This window comes from Nerophis lumbriciformis, linkage group LG39 (assembly GCF_033978685.3).
Source record: "Nerophis lumbriciformis linkage group LG39, RoL_Nlum_v2.1, whole genome shotgun sequence".
NCBI classification, from domain to species: domain Eukaryota; kingdom Metazoa; phylum Chordata; class Actinopteri; order Syngnathiformes; family Syngnathidae; genus Nerophis; species Nerophis lumbriciformis.
Window position 1 is genome coordinate 11,565,001 of NC_084586.2, and position 21,544 is coordinate 11,586,544.

General features: G+C 40.7%; 1 protein-coding gene across 1 annotated transcript in view; it reads left to right on the forward strand.

Moving 5' to 3' along the window:
- dock1 (dedicator of cytokinesis 1) overlaps nt 1-21,544 on the forward strand; it is a 533,069-nt gene that overhangs the window by 400,374 nt on the left and 111,151 nt on the right. The window contains exons 33-36 of the mRNA XM_061931733.1: nt 1-44; nt 4,537-4,622; nt 4,688-4,844; nt 17,748-17,788. The exon at nt 1-44 is cut by the window's left edge and continues 105 nt beyond it. Of these exons, the coding sequence (XP_061787717.1) occupies nt 1-44; nt 4,537-4,622; nt 4,688-4,844; nt 17,748-17,788 (328 nt within the window). The remainder of the gene's footprint in view (nt 45-4,536; nt 4,623-4,687; nt 4,845-17,747; nt 17,789-21,544) is intronic.

Sequence of the window (21,544 nt, forward strand, 5' to 3'; positions counted from 1 at the left end):
ACATGATGCAGTGCGAGTTCCACTTCACGTGCAGCTTCCAGCGGGTGCGTCCTCCTCTATTACTACTACTACTGCAATAAAATAGCAGTGAGACACAGGGAGGTGGGGGAGGGGGGGTGCATATATTGGCTGAGAGCTAACATGCAGACTTAATGGCAAACAGTGGGCGTTACTGCGGGAATGTGGGGAATAATAAACGCAGCGCGGGGACCACACAGACACGCACACACACAAAATAAAGTAAACGCTCTGTAGCCGCAAGCTTGCTTGTAATTCTGCAAATCTCATTTTGTATTTTGTTGTGCCGCGATTAGCAACAGTGGCGCTGAGAGGAACTTAATGCTACGCCTCGTTATGGGATAAAACCAAGCTTTTCTGCATCAGGGGAAATCCTGTTTGGCTGCACATATTCTGTGCGTGGGAGCCTATAAATGGCACCATGTTTGTTACCTCCACCAAGGCGTCATTTAGGGTTCCTTATATGCTTCTATCGCATATATTTTTGTCTTGGAGGAGACTGAGGGCTGAGTGCTGCAGATGAGTAGAGATTTTGTCATGTCTGCAGACATGTGCCAATGTCAATTCCTTCAAAGGTTGTTTTTATGCCGCCGCCCCCCAATACTTTTACCCTAAAGGAGAATGAGGGCTGCAAGAAAACGGAGCGCTCCAGCGAAGTGAATGTGTAGCCATGTACATTTTTTAAATATGGGCTCCCTTAAATGGCCCCATGCTTGTTACCTCCACCAAGGCGTCTTTTAGGGTTCCTAATACGCTTCTATCTTAGATATTTTTATCTTGGAGGAGACTGAGGGCCGTAAGATAACGGAGTGCTGCAGATAAGTAGAGATTTTGTCATGTTTGCAGACATGTGCCAATGTCAATTCCTTCAAAGGTTATTTTTATGCTCCCCCCCCCATAGTTTTATCCTAAAGGAGACTGAGGGCTGCAAGAAAACGGAGCGCTCCAGCTAAGTGAATGTGTAGCCATGTACATTTTTTAAATATGGGCTCCCTTAAATGGCCCCATGCTTGTTACCTCCACCAAGGCGTCTTTTAGGGTTCCTAATACGCTTCTATCTCAGATATTTTTATCTTGGAGGAGACTGAGGGCCGTAAGATAACGGAGTGCTGCAGATAAGTAGAGATTTTGTCATGTTTGCAGACATGTGCCAATGTCAATTCCTTCAAAGGTTATTTTTATGCTCCCCCCCCCATAGTTTTATCCTAAAGGAGACTGAGGGCTGCAAGAAAACGGAGCGCTCCAGCTAAGTGAATGTGTAGCCATGTACATTTTTTAAATATGGGCTCCCTTAAATGGCCCCATGCTTGTTACCTCCACCAAGGCGTCTTTTAGGGTTCCTAATACGCTTCTATCTCAGATATTTTTATCTTGGAGGAGACTGAGGGCCGTAAGATAACGGAGTGCTGCAGATAAGTAGAGATTTTGTCATGTTTGCAGACATGTGCCAATGTCAATTCCTTCAAAGGTTATTTTTATGCTCCCCCCCCATAGTTTTATCCTAAAGGAGACTGAGGGCTGCAAGAAAACGGAGCGCTCCAGCTAAGTGAATGTGCAGCCATGTACATTCTTTTAAATGTGGGCTCCCTTAAATGGCACCATGCTTGTTACCTCCACCAAAGCGTCATTTAGGGTTCCTTATTCGCTTCTGTCTCAGATATTTTTATCTTGGAGGAGACTGAGGGCTGTAAGATAACGCAGTGCTACAGATAAGTAGAGATGTTGTCATGTCTGCAGACATGTGCCAATGTCAATTCCATCAAAGGTTGTTTTTATGCTTCCCCCCCAATAGATTTACCCTAAAAGGAGACTGAGGGCTGCAAGAAAACAGAGCGCTCCAGCGAAATGAATGTGTAGCCATGTACATTTTTTAAATATGGGCTCCCTTAAATGGCACCATGCTTGTTACCTCCACCAAGGCGTTATTTAGGGTTCCTTATACGCTTCTATCTCAGATATTTTTATCTTAGAGGAGACTGAGGGCCGTAAGATAACGGAGTGCTGCAGATAAGTAGAGATTTTGTCATGTTTGCAGACATGTGCCAATGTCAATTCCTTCAAAGGTTGTTTTTATGCTCCCCCCCCCCCAATTGTTTTACCCTAAAGGAGACTGAGGGCTGCAAGAAAACAGAGCGCTCCAGCTACGTGAATGTGCAGCCATGTACATTCTTTTAAATGTGGGCTCCCTTAAATGGCACCATGCTTGTTCCCTCCACCAAGGCATCATTTAGGGTTCCTAATACGCTTCTATCTCAGATATTTTTATCTTGAAGGAGACTGAGGGCCATAAGATAACGGAGTGCTGCAGATAAGTAGATATGTTGTCATGTCTGCAAACATGTGCCAATGTCAATTCCATCAAAGGTTGTTTTTATGCTTTTCCCCCCAATAGTTTTACCCTAAAGGAGATTGAGGGCTGCAAGAAAACATAGGGTTCCAGCTAATTGGAGAATGTGCAGCCATGTACACTTTTTAAAAGTGGGCTCTCTTAAATGGCACCATGCTTGCTACCTCTACCAAGGTGTCTTTTAGAGTTGTTTTCACGCTTCTATCGCAGATACTTTTATCTTAGAGGAGCCTAAGGGCCATAAAAAGAAAAGAAGAGACTCTGTAATGTGTGCAGCCATGTGCCGATGTCACTTCTACCAAGGGTTGTTTTATGCTTTTCCGTAGCAGTAAATCAGATAATTTTATCCAAGAGGAGATTGAGGGCTGCAGCAAAACAAAGCACTCCAGCTAAATGGAGAATATGCAGCTATGTAGATTCTATGTAGATAGAAGCGTAGGGTCCCTTAAATAGTACCATGCTTGTTACCTCTACCAAGGTGTGTTGTAGAGTTGTTTTTACGCTTTTATCTCAGATAATTTTATCTCAGAGGAGACTGAGGGCCGTAAGATAACAAGAGCTATCTTAGAAAGAGACTCGGTAATGTGTGCAGCCATGTGTCGATGTCACTTCTAGCAAGGGTTGTTTTATGCGTTTCCCTAGTAGTACTTTAGATAATTTTATCCAAGAGGAGATTAAGGGCTGCAGGAAAACAGAGCACTGCAGCTGACTGGAGAATATGCAACCATGTACATTTTCTAAGCGAAGGGTCCCTTAAATGGCACCATGCTTGTAACCTCTACCAAGGCGTCTTTTAGAGTTGTTTTTACGCTTCTATCTCAAATAATTTTATCTAGAAGAGACTGAGGGCCGTATGGAAACGAAATGCCGCAGAAAAGAAGAGACTCTGTAATGTGTGCAGCCATGTCTCGATGTCACTTCTAGCAAGGGTTGTTTTATGCGTTTCCCTAGTAGTAGTTTAGATAATTTTATCCAAGAGGAGATTAAGGGCTGCAGAAAACATAGCACTCCAGCTAAATAGAGAATTTGCAGCCATGTACATTTTCTAAGCGTAGGGTCCCTTAAATGGCACCATGCTTGTAACCTCTACCAAGGCGTCTTTTTAGAGTTGTTTTTACGCTTGTATCTCAGATCATTTTATCTTAGAGGAGACTGAGGGCCGAATGAAAACGGAGTGCCAGAGAAAAGTAGAGACTCTGTAATGTGTGCAGCCATGTGTCGATGTCACTTTTAGCAAGGGATGTTTTATGCTTTTCTCTAGTAGTACTTTACATAATGTTATCCAAGAGGAGATTAAGGGCTGCAGGAAAACAGAGCACTCCAGCTAAATGGAGAATATGCAGCCATGTACATTTTCTAAGCGTAGGGTCCCTTAAATGGCACCGTGCTTGTTATTGTTACCTCGACCAGGGTGTCTTTTAAGGTTGTTTTTACACTTCTTTGTTGAATAAATTTATCTTGGAGGAGACTAAGGGCTTAAAAGGTAACGGAGCGCTGCAAGAAACCAGCGTTTCAGCTAATTGGGAGGGGGCCGGGCTGTATATATGCGCACTAATTGACTGAAAGAGCACGCACTTGGCGCGATGATGTCATGTTATCCATGGAAAAATGCATTTTTAGACAATATGATTTGCCTGAGCGGCTAGTAGACCCCGAGAGTAACAAGCGGTTGCCTTGTTGCCTTTCCATTAAGAACAATAAATTAGTTTTAGTATAAGTTTGCTGGTTTCAAGAAATGTAATATCATTATGTCAAGATAATGGCTTAATTTAAGAATATTTTTCAACATATTGAGCAAAAAAATCTATTTTTTTTCTACCAAGAAAAGTGCACTTGTTATTAGTGAGAATATACTTATTTTAACGTATTTTGGGGTTAATTGAGGTTAGCTAATTTGACTTGTTTTGGAAAATCTTGACAAGCCAAATTTTCTTATTCTATTGGCAGATAATTTTGCTTAGTTCAAATAAAATACCCCTAATTTTTTGTATTTTTTTAAATTGTTTTTGAACACTGACTTTTTGCAGTGCACTGTCCACAAGCTGCAGCAGCAATGTAATGAAGCAAAGAAAGCAAAAGTTGGGGCTAAAAATAAAACAAGGAGAAAATGGAGGGTGAGATGGTCTTAAAAGGCTTTAAGAACCCAAGGCTGATTATTTGTGTGATTGCAGTTCGAGAACGAGATCATCACCAAGCTGGATCACGAGGTGGAGGGCGGCCGCGGGGACGAGCAGTACAAAGTTCTCTTCCAGAAGATGTAAGCTCACGGTGTCCCCGTCCCAGTGGGAAAAAAAAAATCTTCTAACAGTCATCTCTCGCCAGTTTACTGGAGCACTGCAGGAAGCACAAGTACTTGGCCAAAACCGGCGAGAACTTTGTGGGCCTGGTGGTGCGTCTCCTGGAGAGGCTGCTGGACTACCGCACCATCATGCACGACGAGAACAAGGAGAACCGCATGAGCTGCACCGTCAACGTGCTCGTGAGTCCAAAACACACTTTTTGTTTGCTTGGGCGAGGTGGAGGTCAGGTGATGTCATTGACACTCGCCATCTCGGAGTTGGGCTTCTTATCACGTCCGAAACTGCCACCCAACCTCATTTCCCAAGAGACAAGCTCCTGATGGTGCCGAGTGTCAGAATCTGTGAGTTTTAAGTCTTAACTGTACAAAAAGAAATTTTTTTTCTTTCACACATAAGTAAACACGCTACAGGACTGCTTGTATCCCACATGATATCACACATAAGTAAATACACTGCAGGACTGCTTGTATCGCACATGATATCACACACAAGAAAATGCGTTGTAGGACTGCTTGTATCGTACATGATATCACACATAAGTAAATATGCTGCAGGACTGCTTGTATCACACATGATATTGCACACAATTAAACACTGCAGGACTTCTTGTATCGGACATGATATCACACACAAGTAAACACACTGCAGGACTGCTTGTATGTACATGATATCACACACAAGTAAACGCGTTGTAGGACTGCTTGTATCGGACATGATATCGCACACGAGTTAACGCAGTGGTTCTCAAACTTTTTTTGTCATCCCCCACTTTGGACAAGGGGGAGTTTTCAAGCCCCACCTGCCCCCATCGCCCCAACAGAGCGCTAATGCCAAGCTTTAACATTTTCAAATTTATTGAACATCAAGTTGTATACATTCAAACTCAATAACATAAAATAACATTAAGTTCAATAATAAATAAAATAACTGTGCAGCTGTGGTATAACTTCCATCAAGTTCAATAATAAATAAAACAAAAGTGTTATAACTTGCATCAAGTTCAATAATAAATCAAAAAAAGTGTTATAACTTGCATCACGTTCAATAATAAATAAAAAAAACTGTTATAACTTGCATCAAGTTCAATAATAAATCAAAAAAAGTGTTATAACTTGCATCACGTTCAATAATAAATCAAAAAAAGTGTTATAACTTGCATCACGTTCAATAATAAATCAAATAAAAGTGTTATAACTTGCATCAAGTTCAATAATAAATCAAAAAAAGTGTTATAACTTGCATCAAGTTCAATAATAAATCAAATAAAAGTGTTATAACTTGCATCAAGTTCAATAATAAATCAAAAAAAGTGTTATTACTTGCATCAAGTTCAATAATAAATCAAAAAGTGTTATAACTTGCATCACGTTCAATAATAAATCAAAAAAAGTGTTATAACTTGCATCAAGTTCAATAATAAATCAAATAACTTGCATCAAGTTCAATAATAAATCAAAAAAAGTGTTATAACTTGCATCAAGTTCAATAATAAATAAAACAAGTGTTATAACTTGCATCAAGTTCAATAATAAATCAAAAAAAGTGTTATAACTTGCATCAAGTTCAATAATAAATAAAATAAAAGTGTTATAACTTGCATCAAGTTCAATAATAAATCAAAAAAAGTGTTATAACTTGCATCAAGTTCAATAATAAATCAAATAACTTGCATCAAGTTCAATAATAAATACAATAAAAGTGCCACTTTGCAATCTTTGCAAAAAAAAAAAGGAGGAGCTATGCATTTGGCAAGACAGGGCAAGTGACAGCACTTTGCCCCAGGAGAGCCACCTTGCTTCACTGTGAAACAGCACGGCTGAATGATCAGCTCCCATTTCCTCACACAGTGCAGAGAACAGTCGCGCTTTCAGTGGTCGTGTTTTGATCAAATTTACCGCGCTCACAACATCTGTTAAAACCTCATTGAGTTCGGGGCTGAGCTGCCTTGACGCGAGTGCTTCCCGGTGAATGACACAGTGTGTGCCCGTCAGATTTTTGTTTCTCTGCAGGCGCTGGCTCTGGCTCGACGACCTTTGAGGTGCGAGTCACAAATGTATATATTTGTGTAATTGTGATCCACACATTAGCCTGCTACCCATCCGCGCGAAAGTTTGTTCCGCTTAGCCCCGCCCCCATTAGTTACTGTTGCTATGTCTGTCAAACTTTCGCTCGTACCGAGAAATATAAAGCCTACAGTAAAAATAAGTACCGGTAATTTCCATTTATTTGTCAGGACTTGATCTTGGTTGTTTGCTTTTCCGGGATGCAGCGGAAAGTTGGCACGGGCGAGACGGGAATGGAGGTACATGATTTATTTATTAACTATAAATACAAAAAAAAAGGATCAAACAAAAAGCGCGCACAGTGGCGGAGAATAAACTATGAACAATTAAACAAAAACATTAACTGTGGCTTGACAAACAAAAACTTACTTGGCATGGAACCGGCATGAAAAAAAGAGTTAGAGGCATGAACAGAGCATAAATGTGTTGTGGTATGGGGTGCGAGGTCGTCAGAAAAACAAACTGAAAAACACTGAACTTAAATACTACAGACATGATTAACGAAAACAGGTGCTTGACTCAAGACGTGAAACAGGTGCGTGACGTGACAGGTGAAAACTAATGGTTGCTATGGTGACCAGACAAGGGAGTGAAAAGACAGAAACTAAACAAAACATGACTTAAAACAAAACATGATAATACAGACATGACATTATTTATATAGCGGATTTCACAGACAGAATCACAAAGTGAAAGCATAGTAAAAAAAAAAATCTAAGAATATAATAATTAAAAAAAAATTTTAAAGTGAAATTTCCTCCCGTTCCTCGCGCCCCACCTGTCATGTCTCTATTCCCCACCAGTGGGGCTCGCCCCACACTTTGAGAAACGCTGAGTTAACGCGTTGTATGACTACTTGTATCGGACATGATATCACACATAAGTAAACACGTTGTAGGACTGCTTGTATCGGACATGATATCACACATAAGTAAACACGTTGTAGGACTGCTTGTATAGGACATGATGTCGCACACAAGTAAACGCGTTGTAGGACTGCTTGTATCGCACATGATATCGCACACGAGTTAACGCGTTGTATGACTACTTGTATCGGACATGATATCACACACAAGTAAACACGTTGTAGGACTGCTTGTATCGGACATGATATCGCACACGAGTTAACGCGTTGTATGACTACTTGTATCGGACATGATATCACACACAAGTAAACACGTAGGACTGCTTGTATCGGACATGATATCACACACAAGTAAACACGTTGGACTGCTTGTATCGCACATGATATCGCGTTGTATGACTACTTGTATCGGACATGATGTCGCACACAAGTAAACGCGTTGTAGGACTGCTTGTATCGCACATGATATCGCACACGAGTTAACGCGTTGTATGACTACTTGTATCGGACATGATATCACACACAAGTAAACACGTTGTAGGACTGCTGGTATCGGACATGATGTCGCACACAAGTAAACGCGTTGTAGGACTGCTTGTATCGCACATGATATCGCACACGAGTTAACGCGTTGTATGACTACTTGTATCGGACATGATATCACACACAAGTAAACGCGTTGTAGGACTGCTTGTATCGCACATGATATCGCACACGAGTTAACGCGTTGTATGACTACTTGTATCGGACATGATATCACACACAAGTAAACACGTTGTAGGACTGCTTGTATCGGACATGATATCGCACACGAGTTAACGCGTTGTATGTCTACTTGTATCGGACATGATATCACACACAAGTAAACACGTAGGACTGCTTGTATCGGACATGATATCACACACAAGTAAACACGTTGGACTGCTTGTATCGCACATGATATCGCGTTGTATGACTACTTGTATCGGACATGATGTCGCACACAAGTAAACGCGTTGTAGGACTGCTTGTATCGCACATGATATCGCACACGAGTTAACGCGTTGTATGACTACTTGTATCGGACATGATATCACACACAAGTAAACGCGTTGTAGGACTGCTTGTATCGCACATGATATCGCACACGAGTTAACGCGTTGTATGACTACTTGTATCGGACATGATATCACACACAAGTAAACACGTTGTAGGACTGCTTGTATCGGACATGATATCGCACACGAGTTAACGCGTTGTATGTCTACTTGTATCGGACATGATATCACACACAAGTAAACACGTAGGACTGCTTGTATCGGACATGATATCACACACAAGTAAACACGTTGGACTGCTTGTATCGCACATGATATCGCGTTGTATGACTACTTGTATCGGACATGATGTCGCACACAAGTAAACGCGTTGTAGGACTGCTTGTATCGCACATGATATCGCACACGAGTTAACGCGTTGTATGACTACTTGTATCGGACATGATATCACACACAAGTAAACACGTTGTAGGACTGCTGGTATCGGACATGATGTCGCACACAAGTAAACGCGTTGTAGGACTGCTTGTATCGCACATGATATCGCACACGAGTTAACGCGTTGTATGACTACTTGTATCGGACATGATATCACACACAAGTAAACACGTTGTAGGACTGCTTGTATCGGACATGATATCACACACAAGTAAACACGTTGTAGGACGGCTTGTATCACACATGATATCGCACACGAGTTAACGCGTTGTATGACTACTTGTATCGGACATGATGTCGCACACAAGTAAACGCGTTGTAGGACTGCTTGTATCGCACATGATATCGCACACGAGTTAACGCGTTGTATGACTACTTGTATCGGACATGATATCACACACAAGTAAACACGTTGTAGGACTGCTTGTATCGGACATGATATCACACACAAGTAAACACGTTGTAGGACTGCTTGTATCGGACATGATGTCGCACACAAGTAAACGCGTTGTAGGACTGCTTGTATCGGACATGATATCACACACAAGTAAACACTGTAGGACTGCTTGTACCGCACATGATATCACACACAAGAAAATGCGTTGTAGGACTGCTTGTATCGTACATGATATCACACATAAGTAAATACGCTGCAGGACTGCTTGTATCACACATGATATTGCACACAATTAAACACTGCAGGACTTCTTGTATCGGACATGATATCACACACAAGTAAACACACTGCAGGACTGCTTGTATCGCAAATGATATTGTACACAAGTAAACACGCTGCAGGACTGCTTGTATCACACATGATATCACACAACTAAACACACTGCAGGACTGCTTGTATGTACATGATATCACACACAAGTAAACGCGTTGTAGGACTGCCTGTATCGCACATGATATCGCACACGAGTTAACGCGTCGTATGACTACTTGTATCGGACATGATATCACACACAAGTAAACACGTAGGACTGCTTGTATCGGACATGATGTCGCACACAAGTAAACGCGTTGTAGGACTGCTTGTATCGCTCGCACATGATTTTGCACACAAGTAAACACTGCAGAATTGGTCGTATCGGACATGATATCACACACAAGTAAACACACTGCAGGACTGCTTGTATCGCAAATGATATTGTACACAAGTAAACACGCTGCAGGGCTGCTTGTATCACACATGATATCACACAACTAAACACACTGCAGGACTGCTTGTATGTACATGATATCACACACAAGTAAACGCGTTGTAGGACTGCTTGTATCGCACATGATATCGCACACGAGTTAACGCGTTGTATGACTACTTGTATCGGACATGATATCACACACAAGTAAACACGTTGTAGGACTGCTTGTATCGGACATGATATCGCACACGAGTTAACGCGTTGTATGACTACTTGTATCGGACATGATATCGCACACGAGTTAACGCGTTGTATGACTACTTGTATCGGACATGATATCACACACAAGTAAACACGTTGTAGGACTGCTTGTATCGGACATGATATCGCACACGAGTTAACGCGTTGTATGTCTACTTGTATCGGACATGATATCACACACAAGTAAACACGTAGGACTGCTTGTATCGGACATGATATCACACACAAGTAAACACGTTGGACTGCTTGTATCGCACATGATATCGCGTTGTATGACTACTTGTATCGGACATGATGTCGCACACAAGTAAACGCGTTGTAGGACTGCTTGTATCGCACATGATATCGCACACGAGTTAACGCGTTGTATGACTACTTGTATCGGACATGATATCACACACAAGTAAACACGTTGTAGGACTGCTGGTATCGGACATGATGTCGCACACAAGTAAACGCGTTGTAGGACTGCTTGTATCGCACATGATATCGCACACGAGTTAACGCGTTGTATGACTACTTGTATCGGACATGATATCACACACAAGTAAACACGTTGTAGGACTGCTTGTATCGGACATGATATCACACACAAGTAAACACGTTGTAGGACGGCTTGTATCACACATGATATCGCACACGAGTTAACGCGTTGTATGACTACTTGTATCGGACATGATGTCGCACACAAGTAAACGCGTTGTAGGACTGCTTGTATCGCACATGATATCGCACACGAGTTAACGCGTTGTATGACTACTTGTATCGGACATGATATCACACACAAGTAAACACGTTGTAGGACTGCTTGTATCGGACATGATATCACACACAAGTAAACACGTTGTAGGACTGCTTGTATCGGACATGATGTCGCACACAAGTAAACGCGTTGTAGGACTGCTTGTATCGGACATGATATCACACACAAGTAAACACTGTAGGACTGCTTGTACCGCACATGATATCACACACAAGAAAATGCGTTGTAGGACTGCTTGTATCGTACATGATATCACACATAAGTAAATACGCTGCAGGACTGCTTGTATCACACATGATATTGCACACAATTAAACACTGCAGGACTTCTTGTATCGGACATGATATCACACACAAGTAAACACACTGCAGGACTGCTTGTATCGCAAATGATATTGTACACAAGTAAACACGCTGCAGGACTGCTTGTATCACACATGATATCACACAACTAAACACACTGCAGGACTGCTTGTATGTACATGATATCACACACAAGTAAACGCGTTGTAGGACTGCCTGTATCGCACATGATATCGCACACGAGTTAACGCGTCGTATGACTACTTGTATCGGACATGATATCACACACAAGTAAACACGTTGTAGGACTGCTTGTATCGGACATGATGTCGCACACAAGTAAACGCGTTGTAGGACTGCTTGTATCGCTCGCACATGATTTTGCACACAAGTAAACACTGCAGAATTGGTCGTATCGGACATGATATCACACACAAGTAAACACACTGCAGGACTGCTTGTATCGCAAATGATATTGTACACAAGTAAACACGCTGCAGGGCTGCTTGTATCACACATGATATCACACAACTAAACACACTGCAGGACTGCTTGTATGTACATGATATCACACACAAGTAAACGCGTTGTAGGACTGCTTGTATCGCACATGATATCGCACACGAGTTAACGCGTTGTATGACTACTTGTATCGGACATGATATCACACACAAGTAAACACGTTGTAGGACTGCTTGTATCGGACATGATATCGCACACGAGTTAACGCGTTGTATGACTACTTGTATCGGACATGATATCACACACAAGTAAACACGTTGTAGGACTGCTTGTATCGGACATGATATCACACATAAGTAAACACGTTGTAGGACTGCTTGTATCGGACATGATGTCGCACACAAGTAAACGCGTTGTAGGACTGCTTGTATCGCACATGATATCGCGTTGTATGACTACTTGTATCGGACATGATGTCGCACATAAGTAAACGCGTTGCAGGACTGCTTGTATCGCACATGATATCGCACACGAGTTAACGCGTTGTATGACTACTTGTATCGGACATGATATCACAAACAAGTAAACACGTTGTAGGACTGCTTGTATCGGACATGATATCACACACAAGTAAACACGTTGTAGGACTGCTTGTATCGCACATGATATCGCACACGAGTTAACGCGTTGTATGACTACTTGTATCGGACATGATATCACACACAAGTAAACACGTTGTAGGACTGCTTGTATCGCACATGATATCGCACACGAGTTAACGCGTTGTATGACTACTTGTATCGGACATGATATCACACACAAGTTACTTGTATCGGACATGATATCACAAACAAGTAAACACGTTGTAGGACTGCTTGTATCGGACATGATATCACACACAAGTAAACACGTTGTAGGACTGCTTGTATCGCACATGATATCGCACACGAGTTAACGCGTTGTATGACTACTTGTATCGGACATGATATCACACACAAGTAAACACGTTGTAGGACTGCTTGTATCGCACATGATATCGCACACGAGTTAACGCGTTGTATGACTACTTGTATCGGACATGATATCACACACAAGTAAACACGTTGTAGGACTGCTTGTATCGGACATGATGTTGCACACAAGTAAACGCGTTGTAGGACTGCTTGTATCGCACATGATATCGCACACGAGTTAACGCGTTGTATGACTACTTGTATCGGACATGATATCACACACAAGTAAACACGTTGTAGGACTGCTTGTATCGGACATGATATCGCACACGAGTTAACGCGTTGTATGACTACTTGTATCGGACATGATATCACACACAAGTAAACACGTTGTAGGACTGCTTGTATCGGACATGATATCACACACAAGTAAACACGTTGTAGGACGGCTTGTATCGCACATGATATCGCACACGAGTTAACGCGTTGTATGACTACTTGAATCGGACATGATGTCGCACACAAGTAAACGCGTTGTAGGACTGCTTGTATCGAACATGATATCGCACACGAGTTAACGCGTTGTATGACTACTTGTATCGGACATGATATCACACACAAGTAAACACGTTGTAGGACTGCTTGTATCGGACATGATATCACACACAAGTAAACACGTTGTAGGACTGCTTGTATCGGACATGATGTCGCACACAAGTAAACGCGTTGTAAGACTGCTTGTATCGCTCGCACATGATTTTGCACACAAGTAAACACTGCAGAATTGGTCGTATCGGACATGATATCACACACAAGTAAACACTACAGGACTGCTTGTATCGGACATGATATCACACACAAGTAAACATGGTGCAGGACTTCTTTTTTTGGACATGGTATCACACACAAGTCAACACTGCAGGACTGCTTGTATCGGACATGGTATCACACATAAGTAAATACGCTGCAGGACTGCTTGTATCACACATGATATTGCACACAATTAAACACTGCAGGACTTCTTGTATCGGACATGATATCACACACAAGTAAACACACTGCAGGACTGCTTGTATCGCAAATGATATTGTACACAAGTAAACACGCTCCAGGACTGCTTGTATCACACATGATATCACACAACTAAACACACTGCAGGACTGCTTGTATGTACATGATATCACACACAAGTAAACGCGTTGTAGGACTGCTTGTATCGCACATGGTATCGCACACGAGTTAAAGCGTCGTATGGCTACTTGTATCGGACATGATATCACACACAAGTAAACACGTTGTAGGACTGCTTGTATCGGACATGATGTCGCACACAAGTAAACGCGTTGTAGGACTGCTTGTATCGCTCGCACATGATTTTGCACACAAGTAAACACTGCAGAATTGGTCGTATCGGACATGATATCACACACAAGTAAACACTACAGGACTGCTTGTATCGGACATGATATCACACACAAGTAAACATGGTGCAGGACTTCTTTTTTTGGACATGGTATCACACACAAGTAAATACACTGCAGGACTGCTTGTATCGCACATGATATCACACACAAGAAAATGCGTTGTAGGACTGCTTGTATCGTACATGATATCACACATAAGTAAATACGCTGCAGGACTGCTTGTATCACACATGATATTGTACACAAGTAAACACACTGCAGGACTGCTTGTATGTACATGATATCACACGCAAGTAAACGCGTTGTAGGACTGCTTGTATTGCACATGATATAGCACACGAGTTAACGCGTTGTATGACTACTTGTATCGGACATGATATCACACACAAGTAAACACGCTGCAGGACTGCTTGTATCGCACATGATATCGCACACGAGTTAACGCGTTGTAGGACTGCTTGTATCGGACATGATGTCGCACACAAGTAAACACGTCGTAGGACTGCTTGTATCGGACATGATATCACACACAAGTAAACACGTTGTAGGACTGCTTGTATCGCAAATGATATTGTACACAAGTAAACACGTTGTAGGACTGCTTGTATCGGACATGATGTCGCACACAAGTAAACGCGTTGTAGGACTGCTTGTATTGCACATGATATAGCACACGAGTTAACGCGTTGTATGACTACTTGTATCGGACATGATATCACACACAAGTAAACACGCTGCAGGACTGCTTGTATCGCACATGATATCGCACACGAGTTAACGCGTTGTAGGACTGCTTGTATCGGACATGATGTCGCACACAAGTAAACACGTCGTAGGACTGCTTGTATCGGACATGATATCACACACAAGTAAACACGTTGTAGGACTGCTTGTATCGCAAATGATATTGTACACAAGTAAACACGTTGTAGGACTGCTTGTATCGGACATGATGTCGCACACAAGTAAACGCGTTGTAGGACTGCTTGTATCGCTCGCACATGATTTTGCACACAAGTAAACACTGCAGAATTGGTCGTATCGGACATGATATCACACACAAGTAAACACTACAGGACTGCTTGTATCGGACATGATATCACACACAAGTAAACACTACAGGACTGCTTGTATCGGACATGATATCACACACAAGTAAACACTACAGGACTGCTTGTATCGGACATGGTATCACACACAAGTAAATACACTGCAGGACTGCTTGTTAAAGACCTACAGAACTAGCATAAAACGTTAGCATGCTTACATTAAAATGCTAATAATTAGCATGTGTGCTAACAGTGAGCATGTCTCACATTTCTAGTAACACGGCTGTACGGTGGATGGCTGCGGAAATAGAGAAAAAAATGTAAAATTACAAACCCCGTTTCCATATGAGTTGGGAAATTGTGTTAGATGTAAATATAAACGGAATAGAATGATTTGCAAATCCTTTTCAACCCATATTCAATTGAATATGCTACAAAGACAACATATTTGATTTTTTTTTGTGTGCAAATAATCATTAACTTTAGAATTTGATGCCAGCAACACGTGACAAAGAAGTTGGGAAAGGTGGCAATAAATACTGATAAAGTTGAGGAATGCTCATCAAACACTTATTTGGAACATCCCGCAGGTGTGCATGCTAATTGGGAACGGGTGGGTGCCATGATTGGGTATAAAAACAGCTTCCCAAAAAAATGCTCGGTCTTTCACAAGAAACGATGGGGCGAGGTACACCCCTTTGTCCACAACTGCGTGAGCAAATTGTCGAACAGTTTAAGAACAACGTTTCTCAAAGTGCAATTGCAAGAAATTTAGGGATTTCAACATCTACGGTCCATAATATCATCAAAAGGTTCAGAGAATCTGGAGAAATCACTCCACGTAAGCGGCATGGCCGTAAACCAACATTGAATGACCGTGACCTTCGATCCCTCAGACGGCACTGTATCAAAAACCGACACCAATCTCTAAAGGATATCACCACATGGGCTCAGGAACACTTCAGAAAACCACTGTCACTAAATACAGTTGGTCGCTACATCTGTAAGTGCAAGTTAAAGCTCTACTATGCAAAGCGAAAGCCATTTATCAACAACACCCAGAAACGCCGCCGGCTTCTCTGGGCCCGAGATCATCTAAGATGGACTCATGCAAAGTGGAAAAGTGTTCTGTGGTCTGACGAGTCCACATTTCAAATTGTTTTTGGAAATATTCGACATCGTTTCATCCACACCAAAGGGAAAGCGAACCATCCAGACTGTTTTCGACGCAAAGTTGAAAAGCCAGCATCTGTGATGGTATGGGGGTGTATTAGTGCCCAAGGCATGGGTAACTTACACATCTGTGAAGGCACCATTAATGCTGAAAAGTTTTGGAACAACATATGCTGCCATCTAAGCGCTGTCTTTTTCATGGACGCCCCTGCTTATTTCAGCAAGACAATGCCAAGCCACATTCAGCACATGTTACAACAGCGTGGCTTCGTAAAAAAAAGAGTGCGGGTACTTTCCTGGCTCCGCCTGCAGTCCAGACCTGTCTCCCATCGAAAATGTGTGGCGCATTATGAAGCGTAAAATACGACAGCGGAGACCCCGGACTGTTGAACGACTGAAGCTCTACATAAAACAAGAATGGGAAAGAATTCCACTTTCAAAGCTCCAACAAATAGTTTCCTCAGTTCCCTATCGTTTATTGAGTGTTGTTAAAAGAAAAGGCCATGTAACACAGTGGTGAACATGCCCTTTCCCAACTACTTCGGCATGTGTTGCAGCCATGAAATTGTAAGTTTGCAAAAAAAAATAAAGTTTATGCGTTTGAACATCAAATATGTTGTCTTTGTAGCATATTCAATTGAATATGGATTGAAAATGATTTGCAAATCATTGTATTCCGTTTATATTTACATCTAACACAATTTCCCAACTCATATGGAAACGGGGTTTGTAGATGGAAAAGTTTCTTTCTATACAATTGCCCTTTGACTTGAGATCAAATATTTGCTTAAATGTGAAGCGTGTAGAGAACTTCCACTGTTCTTACACACTTAATACGGACGGCGTGGCACGGTCGGGAGAGTGGCCGTGCCAGCAACCTGAGGGTTCCTGGTTCAATCCCCACCTCGTCACGTCCGTTGTGTCCTTGAGCAAGACACTTCACCCTTGCTCCTGATGTGTCGTGGTTAGGGCCTTGCACGGCAACTGAATGGGTGAATGTGGAAATAGTGTCAAAGCGCTTTGAGTACCTTGAAGGTAGAAAAGCGCTATACAAGTATGACCCATTTATCATTTATTACACTTTCAAGCTTCATAAAAAGTACAGGCGCTTTTTAATGGACCATGTCTCTCTTTGTCCTCGCAGAACTTTTACAAGGAGATCGACAGAGAGGAGATGTACATCAGGTAAGGACTTCCTGGCGCGCATTTTTTAATGGCATTCTTAATTATTATAAGTAGTTGCAATATTTGATTTAGAGAGTTGGAGCGTGTGTGTGTGTGTGTGTGTGTGTGTGTGTGTGTGTGTGTGTGTGTGTGTGTGTGTGTGTGTGTGTGTGTGTGTGTGTGTGTTGTTTCTACCCCTCTTGAGACATCAACAAGGAAAAGTAGCTTCCATATGAGGAGGTGTGAACAAGTTAGGACATAAATCATGGTCCCAATACGGAAAACCATTGCATCTAATAGAGAATGTCTCACTTGCACCCCTGGTGGTGAAATCTATCAAAAATGAGGGTGGTACCAAAAAGGAGGGATTTTTTCAAATGGACTGTTTGTCGGTTTTAAAAGTGCCCCCTCTGGTCAACATATGAAATAACAAGTGTGTGTAAAAAATTTAAGTGCTCCCCCTCTGGTATGTAATAACAAGTGTATGTGAGAAATTCAAATGCGCCCACTTTGGCCAAAATTAATTTAAAAATAAAATAAATATGTATATAGAGACATACTGTCATGTCTGTGTAATCATGTTTTGTCTTAGTCATGTTTTGTTTAGTTTCTGGCCTTTCACTCCCTTGTCTTGTTTGCATGATTACCCATTAGTTTCACCTGTTCCACGTTTGGACTCATTGTACACTCTTGTTTGTCACCATAGCAACCATTAGTTTTCACCTGTCACGTCACGCACCTGTTTCACGTTTTGAGTCACGCACCTGTTTTCGTTAATCATGTCTGTGTTATTTAAGCTTTTCATTTTCTGTTGTTCGTCCTGATGACATCACCACATTTATGCTCTGTCCATTCTTTCCATGTCCATTCTTCATGCAACTATTTTTGTCCAAGCCAAGTAAGTTTTTGTTCCATGTTTATAGTCTTTTTGGTTTCATAGTTTATTCTCCGCCACTGTGCGCGCTTTTTGTTTGATCCTTTTTTTTGTATTTATAGTATTTAAATAAAAAAATTTACTTACATTCCCGTCTCGCCCGAGCCAACTTTCCGTTGCATCCCGGAAAAGCACACAGCCAAGACCAAGTCCTGACACATACTGTAATAACTTGAAGTAAATAATGAAGATTAAAAACCAGTTACAAAAAACCCCAACTAAAAGCAGTCTTTTTATCAAAATGTGTCGACTGTTTTCTAAAAAAATTGGACAATTTCTCATATTCTTTCTGTTTCTGTAATATTGCAATATTTTCTTGTAAAATTATTCCTTTTTTTATTTAAAATGATTACTTTTTAATGCAAAATGGTGACATTTGTCTTATAAAATTCTGACTTTTTTCACAATATTGCCCATTTTTTTGTTGTTCTTGTAAAATAGTGACATTTTTGGAGTAAAATGATGACTTTTGTTTTAATTTTGCCAAGTAAAATTCCGATTATTATTATAATATGGGCAACATTTTTTAAGTTTTCTTATAAAATTGTGACTTTTGTCGGGTAAAATTATGACTCTTTTTAAGCTTTTCATGTGAAATTGTGACTGTTATTGAGTAAAAGTCAAAACTTAATATCATAATATTGCACAAATGTTCCGTTTTTCTTGTAAAATTTTGACTTGCGTTGAGTAAAATTATTTTTCAAACAAGCTTTTTTATATTTGCATAGTATGTATATAATATTAATGTTGTAAATACAAACTTTATATATCTAGAAATGGTGGTGCTAAAGAAATAGCTATTATTCGGAGGTCTCAAGAAGGTAAAAAATACAAGTGTGTGTGTGTGTGTGTGTGTGTGTGTGTGTGTGTGTGTGTGTGTGTGTGTGTGTGTGTGTGTTCTGGTAATGCTTACTTAATGGGGACATCGCTCTGTTTACACAGTCACCTTCAGGGGACCTGTGATGGTATGGGGACAAAAAAACAGGTCCCCTAAAGGGAAACCTTTTTAAATGATAGTCAGATCCATTCTGAAGATGCCTAAGTGATTTTTACGCTTTGGCCCATAAAACATGTTTACTGGTTATTTTGAGTGTGAGACATTTGCACAGCAGCCCCCTCATCGGGCTGTAGCTGGGTTAGGTGTCCATTGAAGTTGTATGTGTACAACCGCATTACGGCCTACAAAAGTAGATTGCAGGTAAAATAGTAGATTAAGAGATAATCAGCAAGACTGGTTAAGTAGAACAATTGTTTATGTTCTTTAAGTTCAATGTTGTTAAAAATAAAAAGTAAAAATAAAAGTTTAAATGAGTTTGTATTTTATTTCTGCGGTTTAAGGTAAGATAAGATAATCCTTTATTGATCCCACAACAGGGAAATTTGGGTTATCGTATTTTTCGGACTATAAGTCACAGTTTTTTTAATAGTTTGGCCGGGGGTGCGACTTACACTCAGGAGCGACTTATGTGTGAAATTATTAACACATTACCGTAAAATATCAATAATATTATTTAGCTCATTCAAGTAAGAGACTAGACGTATAAGATTTCATGGGATTTAGCGATTAGGAGTGACAGATTGTTTGGTAAACGTATAGCATGTTCTATATGTTATAGTTATTTGAATGACTCTTACCATAATATTCAAGATTCAAGATGATTTATTGTCAATTCTTAACATGCACAAGACACATAAGAACTGAAAAGTATATTTTGGTGTTGTTTACTGGCGTCATATTGCAGTCCACACGTATCTCTTATGTGTGACTGCCATCTACTGGTCACAGTTATCATTACGCCATGTACCAAATAAAATTGCTTCGAGGTCGGTAACCACAACCAGAATTATTCTGTACATTAGGCGCCTGTTGTTCACTATTCTTTATTTATTTTAAATTGCCTTTCAAATATCTATTCTTGGTGTTGGGTTTTATCAAATAAATTTCCCCAAAAATGCGACTTATGTATGTTTTTTTCCCTTCTTTATTGTGCATTTTCGGCCGGTGCGACGTATACACCGGAGCGACTTATAGTCCGAAAAATACGGTACTTTGTTTACATGTTTCAAATATTGGTAAAAGAGAAAATTAATGTTCTTGAAAAGGCATTAATAGTACTGTGATTCTGTATGGTATCCATCCGACTTATGTATGTTTTTTTTCCTTCTTTATTATGCATTTTCGGCCGGTGCGACTTATACTCCGGAGCGACTTATATTCAGAAAAATACGGTACTTGTATCTCTGACTACGGTAGCCGTAACGAGCCGACAATCCATCAAGCGGTGCGGCTTCAAAGTCGTACTAAAACATTTTGACAGATTTTTGAGTGCCGTGTGTATCGCTCTTTACTTTCAATGGAAATTTTGATGTTGTTTACTGGCGTCATATTGCAGTCCACACGTATCTCTTATGTGTGACTGCCATCTACTGGTCACACTTATCATTACACCATGTACCAAATAAAATTGCTTCGAGGTCGGTAACCACAACCAGAATTATTCTGTACATTAGGCGCCTGTTGTTCACTATTCTTTATTTATTTTAAATTGCCTTTCAAATGTCTATTCTTGGTGTTGGGTTTTATCAAATAAATTTCCCCAAAAATGCGACTTATATATGTTTTTTTCCCTTCTTTATTGTGCATTTTCGGCCGGTGCAACGTATACTCCGGAGCGACTTATAGTCCGAAAATTACGGTACTTTGTTTACGTGTTTCAAATATTGGTAAAAGAGAAAATAAATGTTCTTGAAAAGGCATTAATAGTACTGTGATTCTGTATGGTATCCATCCGACTTATGTATGTTTTTTTTCCTTCTTTATTATGCATTTTCGGCCGGTGCGA